This window comes from Ptiloglossa arizonensis, chromosome 1 (assembly GCF_051014685.1).
Source record: "Ptiloglossa arizonensis isolate GNS036 chromosome 1, iyPtiAriz1_principal, whole genome shotgun sequence".
NCBI classification, from domain to species: Eukaryota; Metazoa; Arthropoda; class Insecta; order Hymenoptera; family Colletidae; genus Ptiloglossa; species Ptiloglossa arizonensis.
Window position 1 is genome coordinate 2,304,081 of NC_135048.1, and position 12,417 is coordinate 2,316,497.

Consider the following 12,417-nt stretch of genomic DNA (forward strand, 5'->3'; position numbering starts at 1 on the left):
AAGTATCGGAAGTTTGTATTCGAGGAAAGTCTTGTATCCGGATACAGGGTGGCTACCATTAAAAAATATGACTGTGCTGAAACACACATCAACGACGCCACACGGAACATTTAACGCCCATTAGTATCGGTGTGGTATTAGGAGATGCCAATCAAACTATTAACGATTGGTTTTGCGGTTTACGTATTTTCTGTTATTAAAATTAGAAAAAGCAGGTGTCTCGATCGATTTACCTTAGAGAAACTGAGCCGTGAGCTCGTTACATTTGAAAAACGATCTTTAGAAACAAGTATTTTAAGAGTCATAATAGCTTCGTGCGTCGGAAAAGAAATCATTCGAACAAAAGAGAATATTCTCTTTGTATCACGTTGAGTATGAAAATTTAAATCATCCGAGTGTAACATACCAAACGGACAACAGTAATTACTAATGATAAACAAAATTTTGATCGGATAATCAACAACGCAAACCGTAGCGATGGCCGAGTTACGTAACACATAATGTATATGTAAATGTACTTTGATACGTTAAGAATGGAATTCAGACATTTTTGACTTTCTTAAACATTAATTAATTAGAAATTAACTAACCTTCTTATTTTCAAGAATTAAGTAACCTTCATCTTTCCAGGCTCTCTATCGTGTCGTTTTCTCATTATATCAACAATCATGCACCACCGTTGTATACAACAATGTTCTCAAGGCAGCAAATGTAAGTGATTACTCACCTTCGGATTTTGGTGCAGGAGGTTTGCGAGTCGCCCAATTTGTTCGAATACTTCTGCTACCGAGCCATTGTCCATTCATGGCACCAATGGCACTTTCCGCTTCCTGAAACAGTAGAAGCAAAATTGTGTTTTGAAACTCGAGGGTATTACTAAATAGTATTTAAAATTAAGTTGAAACACCAAAATACCGGTTCTTCGTAAATAAAGAATGAAATTAACGATTAACTAGCGATTTATCCATTTTCAATTTTCACAAAGTATTAAAACGACTATACCAGATCGTTTATTCAGCGTAGGAAGAAAGACCTGCTTCGCGAAGAAATGTATTGGGTCAGACGTTATAGTCAGCCTTCTTTAGGCAAAATTATCCGATACTGTCCACATTCCACTTATGTGTAGTGCCACATTCCCCTTAATTCAAGACTGTTCTTCCTTTCTCCCTGCAATACTTGCATTCACATTTGCGTTTACAAACATTTTACATATTTCAGGTTCTTTAGAATTATGGATACAATCTGTTTCATTTTTACAATCAGTTTATACACCACGAATGTATATTGTACAATCAATTTTTTTTCATACGTATTCAAACACAAACCATAAAAGGAAAAGTATTTTCATTTTAATATCTATGATTTCTTATTTTCCAATATTTTGTCAAACGCAACCGGTAATATGTACTGCAATAATTCCATGATCTCTCCAGTTTTTTAATATACATATTTTATAAAATTGAAAATCATTTACTTTTAAATATTGCATTGAAACAAAATCTTTTCGTTCAAATATTATTATTCGTATTAATAATAATGAATCTTTGTCTGCATTATTGGGGAATGAATATCTTAGTTTTAATATGTGCGTAAATGTAAAACTTTATCTTTAAGCAGAATGTAATAGGTTGTTTAACAAGTTTTGTCGTTCGATAAGAAATGGAGCTATTACGTTCGTCGTTTTATTTTTCTAAAGATGATACTACTGTTCGATAAACATGTGTGATGTTTCGTGTAGATCTGTCGACTCATTCGTACATTTACAGTTGTTCAAAGTTCAAGTGTTATAGTATTTTTTTACAATGGAATAAACGACAAAACTTATTGAACATGCTAGTAAATATAGTTTACTTCATTTTTCAGAACTTTAATACTTAAAATCGAATGAGTTACATAAATAAAATCTTGAACAAATTAGTTGGTTCCTTTAAACTATTAAAAGATACTAGGAATTTAAGTAAAATTTTTATGAAATTTCACTTGAGAAGGTGCAAACCTTGATTTTTTATCAAAATCTTCTGCCAACATTTTTTGTAGTCCTTCTGCAGAAATTCGAGATCTCGTAGTCTCATTGCATACGCTACTTGTCATATCTTTTGTTAATAAGTTATTTTAAAGTACGTACGAATTGTTTACTTCGATCAATTACACTTCTATGAGATACTTGTCACTGTAGATTGAATTTTATTCGCTACTTATTTTTGGTAGAAAAAGAACGAACTTATCCATATTTTTATAGCTGTTGTCAGACGTATCGACCGATTGAAACAATCGAGAAATAAATTTTACTATTTCTCTGCTATTGCGTCTTTCATCTTTCGCGATAGTTTGTTTTAAAGACAGAAAGTGCAAACTGGCGAATACGCTGACTGATAAAAAATGGTGGTTAACCGATTTGTTTTTAAATACAAAGCGGTTAAGCGGTTCTCAAAGAAACATGTACTGTAATTCCACGCCTTATCTTTAACCGAGGGTCGGTAGAAAATTTTTTTCTCGAACCAGCTGTTGAAAGAAGCCAGTGAATGAGATAGAACATCGAGCACGAATGAGACAGAGAGCGACTAGCTAAAACGATAGCAAATGTCTATCGTTGTGTTAGCGCTAATGCGAATTAAAATATTTTGCATTTTACACGGTATTTTTCGAAAAATAATATTAATCGATCAACGAGGGTTTTCCGAGGAAAATGTCTTTAAAAAAGACATCAATCGGATTATTCTTAATTACAATTTATTCGAATCATTTCTGAGAAACTTTCAACTAAATATAATTAAAAATAGTTCGAATAAGGTCGTGTTTGGATTTATACTCATTGGAGTAATCTCACCAACACGTTGGTAATACTCTCGTTACGATATAATGAGAAATATGAAAGCTTTCGCTAAAGACGTATAAAGTTCCTGGTGGATTAATATTCAAACCGAATATAAAAGTTTTCAATTTACATTAGTGGCTACCACACCGATACGCGTGCGGTATCGCTTTGAAGTTCGGCCAGCGAGTTTTTAATTCCACAGCTGCTGGTCGCTCGAACCGAAGAAACATAAACAGTGCTGGATGATACAGTTTCTTTTAATCCCGTTTTAAAATTCTATCTTTAAACGACAAAGTACCGAAAAGTGTAATCTGTAGACCGTTAGAGGATTAGAGAAACTTTGTACGTTTTATTATAAATTTGTGCAGGTAGTGACAATCGATGGGTGAGATTTTCTCTATAAAAACCAGCCGAAAAACGACATCGCTCGAAGACGCGTGTATTTGTGAAATCCAAAAGTGTTCGAAATTCAAATCGAGGTCCCGTTTGGACCCGTTTGTGTCAGGAAAATCTCACGAATACATTCGTAATAGTCTCGTTATACGTCGAATGAAATAACAATTTCAATCTTCATTATTGCGTAAGTTTTTAAACGCGTGACTATGAAAACTAGTCAAATTAGTCAAATGTTGTTAGTTAATGGTACGCTGTGCACCGACGAATCGTTCAAATTTATGCCAACAAACCGGGGAACCGTTTCAAAAACTTACAACGATTTATGTTTGTTTCTGTAAACACATGACACGCAGGCTTCATCATCAAGCTGAAGGTAATTCTATTTTCGTATGCAATTTGCCTGTGAATAACTGCAAGCTATTACAGACTTAATTGCGATCGTGTTGTAATTAACATATTTTTGTCAGCGGTGAATTTTCAGCGCATTCATTATTAGAGTAAAGCCTTCTCATTAATGGCGTCGTTTAAAATGAACGGTTCTATCCTGTTTCGGAAATTTTTTATCATCTCCAGAGATTTATCTCTGTCGTAAAATGTTTGAGTTGGAAAACTACGGTAAATTGGTTCAATTAGTCATAGAGAACTGGTGACGGCCTGTGTCGCGTGTGATACATTTACAAGTAACCATCGGTTTGAAAATTCAGTTACAATTATTTCGCACATTTCGTATTTAGAAGGGATTGCACGAATAATTGTTAATCAACACGAAGATCTTTACCAATAGTCGGAAAAGTTTTACAACCGGGAATATTCAAATTCTGACATATATTTTCGGAAAGTTAATAAGAAGAAGCAATTTACGGGTTGTTTTATCACGTAAACTTTCTAAGTACACGTTGCAATGTTTTATGTTTTTAAGGTAGTTTTTCTCTCTTGAATATTATCAAATTCTCGATCGGCGAGCAACAAAGAGTCACGAATGGTGCGTTGTTAGCTTGCATTAAAGAAGAGATCCGGCAACTAGAATAAACAAAAAGGTAAAACATTACGACCAACACCTAGAGGCCGTAACTTGTATTATATAAGATGGTAGCCGTAACTTTTATTTACTACGGTTCTGATTTGAGAAACATAGCGCGAGTGGATTGAGAAAAGTGGACTCTTACTGTGCTCCGTATGAAACGGCCGTGATAAATACGTATACATATATATTAGTTATATTACACGAACGAACGCATGTACATACAGAGGGTGGATGAATAGAAAATAAAGCAATTGCTGAGCTGTATACGCGCTCTCTGTAACAAAATAACCAGTAAAGCGGCTTAGGTATTATTTCGGCTAAGAATCGTCTTAAATTTAATACCTAAATGCTTACAAAATATATACAAGAACCCTAAGTTGTGGCACAACCGCGTATCAGTTCCACGTAAGTCGAGGGTTCACTGTTTATGCATTCGACTAATAGTTTTGTTCAATCGTGTGCGCTGGTTTTCGTAAAATTGAGTTACACAACGGGGAGACGTGAACATTGATCGAGCTTTTACTTTTCTTCTTATCGATATTTAATTTCCCGCGTACGATCGAAAATGTACAAAGTGGTCCAAATTTGGCAACTTTTCCCCGTAATACCGAGGACAGCAAGAAAACGTAACCCACCGATCTGGTTTGAGGGAAATTTATGATAAAAATCTATTTAAAAATTCATTTCGATCTTAAAATTTTAAGTTAATTTTCTATTCACTCGACTAGATTGAAGAATAAAAGATTCGAACAACAGTACGTATCGCGTTGGACAGCTGTAGGTTTATTTTGCCTTGGTGAGATTTTCAAGTAGTTACTCGTTCTTAAGAATAATCACCAGGTCACTTTGAAACATCTCTTTGCCTTTATAGCCAGGTTATCAAGTTCCCAACTCTTAGTCGAGACATGGAAACGCTTCTTGTATCAGTTTGTACTAAATTCGGTCGGTCGTCGAGACAGTTTTCATTCCAAGATTGTTAGTTCCTCGCCGATTCCAGAGCAATCTGCGGGAATCGAGTATTATCGGTTGACATGTGAAAGTCAGTTCGAACGTTCGTTTCTTCTCGCATTGAAACGAAAGCTCTCGATTGCTCGTGTGCATCATTGTGGAACGGTACAATATATAATTTAATTTTTTTTTCTCGATCGAGATAATTTATGAAAATTCGCAGAATACTTCCCTCGGGCGTAATCAAACGATCGGGCGCGAATTGTATTCTGATTTAATGGCGACACCGTTTCTCAATTAACGCAAACGATGGACGATATATGCACGCGGTAAGCTTTGTAAAAAATAACTCGATAAATGAATCAACCGATACGATATATCGTACAATTATTTGTTACTCTATCTGTAAAAGTTCGAATCAGTGGGCTACAAAGCTTGATCGATCGTCGGTCTTTCGTAGAGATCGGAAAGTGCATATATTGCATTCGACGCAACGAAGGTTTTCAAACCGTCGCATCGGCATTACCGAGAACCGCGTTACGGATTTTAAAGCAAGAAAGTTGCCACGGATACCGTTGAAAATTCTAGACGATCGAGTCGCTTGTTCCCCACTTGGGGAACAGTTTCCGACGCGGGTTAAGTTAATACACGTTGTTCCCCAAATGTTCTCCGATCCATTGCATCGTTCGCTGATTCTTCGAAATCCACGAAAGGTTCCGAGCGTGCCGGAGGTCCTCCGCTCGCGCCATTGGAACCTCGGCCGAACGTAAGAATCGGCCTTTACGGGATGGAGTCGCGTCGCGAAACTGCCGCGTGCCGATAGCGATAGCTGCGTCGACGATGCAGTTTGCTCTCGAGGATGGTAATAAAACAGCCCCTCGCGTTCGTCTATCCGTAAGTCCATTACACGATCCGTATGAAAAATAAGGGGGAATCGCAGGAGCGAGCTAAAGGAGACGGTACGCGGAGGAGCCAAGAGGAGCCAAGAGGAGCGAAAGCAGAACGGTATTCCGTGGTAAGGCGGCTGTAGAGGAGAAATGGATGTGGAATAACAGAGGAGTGGATCGGTCGTGGAGCACACGGACGTGGACTTCCACGTAAATGCAAATGCCTCGGTGACAGTGTGCCGGTGGTGGTCGGATGGCTGATGCGAAGAAGGACGGATAGGAAACCTAAAAATATTCCTGTCGCGAGGAATCCCCCCGAAAAGGTTGACTGTTTGAAAAGCTCTTTGGGAGTACGTACGAAGAGGGGGTGTTTTCCCTTTCCTCCCGGTAACATTCCGGCCCCTCTTACCGCCATTTGCCCGATTTCGAGAACTCGTGGGTCCGCCTTTCGCCTCGTTTCCCCAACTGTTACCGTCCCACCGCTCTCATCGCCATCGCGTCTCTTCCGTCCCCGGATGAACTTAGCGTCGCGCCATCGGCATCACCGTCACCTTCGACCGGTCCTCTGCTCTTCACCACGGTGAATTATCCCGCGTCGTCCTCGCCCTTGCGGGATAAAGTATTTCCGATTCGAATTTCCATCCCCCGATACGATGCCGCGCATTCGCACGGTTAGGTCTGGCTAGATCGGAAGACCGAATGCTCACCTCTAAACCGATTCTAAACTACGGTCGATAACTTGCCGTCTCCCAGCCCCCGACACCTAACCCCTGGACGAGGAGGAATGGCTGAATCTACCTTTGCTCCCCTTCCACTTTCCGTGACCGGACCGTTTATACGACACACGAGCCGTCCTACCGACCTCGTCGTCCAGGCCTGCCTAGTTCGAGCTGTCTAAGCACCCATCAAATCGAATTTCTTGCACGGCCACGGGACGCTATAGGCTATTCGTGACGCCGACCACCGACACCCACCTCGCTTTACACGTATTACTGTGTCATGGCCCGGTAGCGACGCTAGCCAGCCACGGATTACGTGGCTTTAACAAAACTTGCGCCTCTTTCGTTGGGGTCGCGTCGGGACGCGGTGTCGCGGCCAGCAACGCGATTCGTAAACGTTTCTCACCGATGCGATATTATCGATCGACCGCTCGCGTTCCCTGCGCCCGAACCAACGCAACCGTTCGATATTTTATGGGAATGTATTGTACGTCGACGGTGGAGAATTTTCGAATCAATTGGAACGTGGAAATTAAGAATACCAAATGAATTTTTTTCAACCTTTCCCGGCGCTCCCTCCGCTGGGATCTCGTCGATAGGTTACGAAAGCTTTTTTCCAACTTTTTCACTTATCGGTTGCTTTGTCCCGCCGCTTAGGATTTCGGCGTCAGCTTTCTCGTCGCGTTTAAATTCTACGATACTATTTCTTTGAGCGCCGATGTCTCGCGGAGAGTTTTTTTTTCAATTGCTCGCGTACCGACTGTTAAACGAACGAAAAGATGAAAGGAACGTAAGTAAGAGTTTAAAAATGAAAATAGTTTCTCAATTTTCGTTGCTGCTTTTAAAGTCGTCTCCGCAACGAAGACCGGGTAAATCGCGAGCGAAAGTTATCAATATTTCGATAAGTTCGTTCAAATTGCGTTCGACGTCTTCTACCCTTTTTTCTGAAATTCTGAAATTTTTGCCGCGGTATCGAATATAACTTTACGCGTCCCCATTTTTTATTATTCGAGCAGCGTAGTTATATACAAGTGCGACGCAAGTTCTCCCGTACGAAACGATAAAATATATCTCTATAATCGATGCAATGAAAACGAAAATGTCATACGTTTGACATTGATTTCGCGTGATTAATCGTTGCCGTTACAATCGTCATTAACGCAGCGACGCGACGGTCTTCGGGAACAAAAAGTAATAACGTTCAATTTATCGATCCGTGGGAAAGCTGTAAAAGTTGAAAGCACAACTGGTCACTATCGCGTCAGGAATTCTAAAACGGAATTAGCGAAAGATATTTTATAATCTCTGATACCGTTGCATCGAACAGAAATGGATTTTAATTGCGAATACGTATTGGTGTACGAATATTTTGAGTACGGTAGTAAACATTTAAAGTCGAAGCTTTTCCTACGTTAAATTGTCGTGGATCGATAATGCGACAAATAATAAAAAGAAATCACTTTCGAGTCAAAAATGATAATCGTATTTTAATTATTTAACAGCTTTCATTTACCTTTATAAGTGTATAATTTTGGAGTTTCCGAATTACACGTATGCAAATAGTAATGTACGAATGTCTTACGTGTTGGTAAGTCGATAAATTAAAATAATAATATAAAAATGTCTATATTGCAACGCGAGTGTATCGCGTTGAAAGTAGCAAACGTTATACCATGTACATACGCGTTGTCATTTGCATGAACGGTAATTATAAACTAAACCGAGAGCCGAGGGTTCTGCGTTAAAACGAGGATAAAAATAATACAATTTGTTCGAATATATCGTACTTTTAACTATTTATTAATCGAAATGGCAATAAACCGACTCATTAAAACGCAAACAAAAGAAATGGTGTACAATTTCATATGTTGCAGTTCTGCTTTGTGAGTTCGCGAAACGTAAAAAGTTTACGAAGCTGTTACAATGTATTAAATGCATTTTGAAAATACAACGCTTTGACGTCGAAATAAAATTAAATACCTCTCTTTCACGCGACAGTATCGAAAATATTTGCCTTTACGTTAACCACTGTGATAACTGTTGCGCGCGAATTAACTCGGGCGCAGAGACACCGGATAAAGAAGCAAAATCATTTTGGTCGCTTAATATATTTTATCAATAAGAAACAAAACGAGAACCCAACACACGTTAATTATAATTAAATAACTTATTTATGATTATTTTTTTATTTACTGGATCATGTTTTCCATATATGTATGTCACGTAATCTACTACGTGGTAAGTTACTTTAAATGGGTGGTAGCAAACACATCGAGCACGAATCGTTACGACTGTATTATAACCGTGATAACTTTTATAATAACGATACGTATATAGAAATAAATGTAAAATTTTCTACGATAAAACGACCCTTATAGAAACGTAAACTTATCAAATGTAACTGCATTATTACATTTTTATAAGCTGTATAAATATAGTGAAAAATTGTATCAATCGTATCCGAATTTTGGTATTGCTTATAGCACGTGGAAACAAAATGTTGTCTTTCGATATTCGATCTATTCTTGTCGTTACTCGGTTATTTCACATATTCGTCTAAATGGGACTTTATAAATTCGGTAACAACAAAAAAATTGAAGAGGTGCGATTAGGTGATCGATACCTACACGAGCTTCATCGAATGAACTCCGCTATCACTATTTGTATACGCTTCTTCCATACGGCGTCTTGGATATGTCTTCCTGTCGGTTTCAAATCGATTTAACGTCGATTCATCGGTAAAACTTACTTTCGATTACTGTTAGTCTCTTCGAGACAATTGTTCCTTGGAAAAGTCGATTCTTTTTGGAAACGAACGATTCTTTTGTCACGCGTAAATTTTTCTTATCGATATTTGTTATTAGTTCTTGCAAAATATCGATCTTTCCCTAAAATGTATCCGCTATTGAAGCAATACCAATAGTTCTTCCGTGATACCAAATAATATGCTACGTGGCTCGAAAATAAATCGTTCCGGATTTGTCAAGTTTTTGAAAAACTTTGTCGGACATAATTAGGGGTGTGCAAAAACTTGGGATTCGGGTCGAGTCGAGGTCCCGAAAATATCTTACGACTATTAAGAACATTAAGATTTCTAAGATTTCGGATTCAGAACAAAGATCGTTCGATAAGAGTAGAATTTTCAAAAAGTGTTGTCGTATCATTCGCGTTACTCTCTTATCAAAGTTTGAAAAGTGGATGAAAGTTATTGCATCGAACGATGTAATATTTTATTGCAAATTTTAACGTAAAAAAGACATTTGATTATTCGGTAATATTTTCGATTTAGTTACTGTAGCAATGTTATCAGTCGTGGGAAATAGCCATTTGGGGCACATTCGTGTCACACAAACATCCATAATACAACATTTTGCTGTTCCTGCCAATACAGAAAATCGCGTAAATTGCTTTTTCATCGAGTTATAATATTCACATTGTCTGGATGTAAAATCCCCTGAAAAAATATGTTTCATTGTATGTCTTTCCACGTTGCAAAACCGTTACTAGGCAAAAATGACGGTAGTTTGAATTTCGTTTTGTCTCTAAACTTTTTTTTCGTTACTCGAAATTTCGGGAATCTTTGTATACATATTTATGTATAATAAACAAGGGCTGAGTTCCTTCGAAACGTATTTAAAATATGATTTGCCCATGATTCGAAATCGGTACGAAACAAATTTAGACGCGTGCTATACATACTTTAATATTCGTTTAACGTCGCGGTTCTGCGTTAGAAGGTCCAGGTCGAGAGAAAACACGAATCCCGGGAATTCGTATTTCCTCGTAGATCTTAACACATTGAGGATGGGAGACACAATTGGCGTCTTTCGGTTTTCAACCGTTGGTGCCGAAAGACCGTACGTTCGTACGAAAATGCCGTGTATGTACTGCAAACGAAAGGAGAGACGACATACGATACATTTGTAAATTTTGCTTAGTACCTCTCCATTGGGAAAATTATTTTCGAGCACATAGATTATTTTCGTTACTAGAAGATTCTTCAAATATGCTCATTGATTTTTCATAAAATATTTTACTCGTTAAATACTATACACTCTTTGGAACCTTACCAATCGTTTGCTAAATAATTTAAAAAGTACGCGAGAATTCGGGCTACGTGCTTATCGGAGCGTACCGTCATCGATGCGTTAACATTGTGACTTTTCAATAAAAGATTCGCTAATTTTTTCAATAAAACGTGCAATATTTAATATTAAAGACTTTCGATAAGATCGTTTCAAAAGTATTCGTGCATTTATTATTTCGAATGATGCACGGTTCCCATGTCCACGTGTCCTCTAGGGCACGAGGTCCTCGAATGCGTTAAGAAAGTCTGGATGGATGTTGGACGCCCGGTGATCAGAAGCCGCGACCCAAGTACGGGTATTCGAAGGATATAGTGGCGGTAGGATACGAAGTGGTAGAGGGGGTACGGTCGGTGGCGGGTCGGGGCCAGAGGAGGTCGAAGAGGGAGAAATTTTCTCGTGTTCCTCGAGGTTAACGGAGACACCCGGAAAATTTATACTTCGGCAATAGTAATACTGTGGGTGTGAGGCAGGTGCTGGTGGTGGTCCAGATCGATAGAACATTAAAACAGAGGGGAAACGAGAGGGTCTGTACCTTCGGGGCAGCAGCCCCGACGAATAACCTAGCCATAAACGGAGAAACCTTCTTTTACTCAGCCGTACATCTAACTTCGCTGTGATTTACGTCGCGGATTTTGACGGGTCACGGTAAAAGTCGGTCTACTTTCCATCTCATTCACGAAAATTGATGTTGCAAAGCGCGACACGTTGCCCCCTCTTCTTTATTTAATCAACGAGAGTTCCGCGAGGGCGCTCGGAGATTCGAAAACGAGCCGCGGTGCGGTGCCACGGAAATTTTCTCGCCGGCAGCTCGAGCCAATCAATTTTAATATTTCCTCGAAACGAGGCAGCCGTGTTCTAAGAGTGTTCCTAAACACGGAGACAGGGAAACTTTTAATTCCGATTGCAATTTTTAAGTCGCTCCGAACGTTATGCACCGACGAATCGGAGTTCGTTCATGGCTGTTCGGCACTGACGACGTTTTATTTCTCGCTGGATCGTTCGTTTCGGTATAACTGCGTCGTTTTAAATTATCGCGCGCGTGTAAATTTGAAACTGAAATACGTTCTCGCGAGAACTTTCCGCTCCGGAACTTTCATATTCACTGATCTTGTTCTCGATTGAGCGTTGATTTTCAACATTTCGAAGCGTCGATTGCTCGATCAAACAATTATTTTCTTTCGAAAGGAACAAACCTTCGGACTGTTTTTCACGAGATCTACCATACATTACAATCGCAATCTAGATTCATTTTCGTTTTCTAATTCGTGGCAGACAATTTGGAACATTTCGTATCAAATTTACAGTGTTTCCAATACCGAAGAAAAAAATCCGTTTTACCGGTATTAAAGATACACAAGGTATTGCGCAATGGCGAGTTTTAGGCAGAGGCTGATTTTCGAACTAAGCTGAATTAGAAGTGTGTTTAGCGATTCGTGCATTTCTAGCGAATTAATATATACTGGTAAGAAATTTTTTTAATTATTCTTAGAGAATTTACGATCTACAATGGTATTATATGTTTATAAAATTGTTTTTGATG

The 12,417-nt window shown here is 38.7% G+C and overlaps 1 protein-coding gene across 10 annotated transcripts in view; it reads right to left on the minus strand.

Annotated features, from left to right (window-relative positions):
• LOC143143838 (cytotoxic granule associated RNA binding protein TIA1) overlaps positions 1-12,417 on the minus strand; it is an 833,023-nt gene that overhangs the window by 81,592 nt on the left and 739,014 nt on the right. For all 10 annotated transcript variants that reach the window (XM_076305580.1, XM_076305662.1, XM_076305607.1 and 7 more), the window contains one exon: positions 728-830. In XM_076305580.1, coding sequence (XP_076161695.1) covers positions 728-830 — 103 coding nt within the window. The remainder of the gene's footprint in view (positions 1-727; positions 831-12,417) is intronic.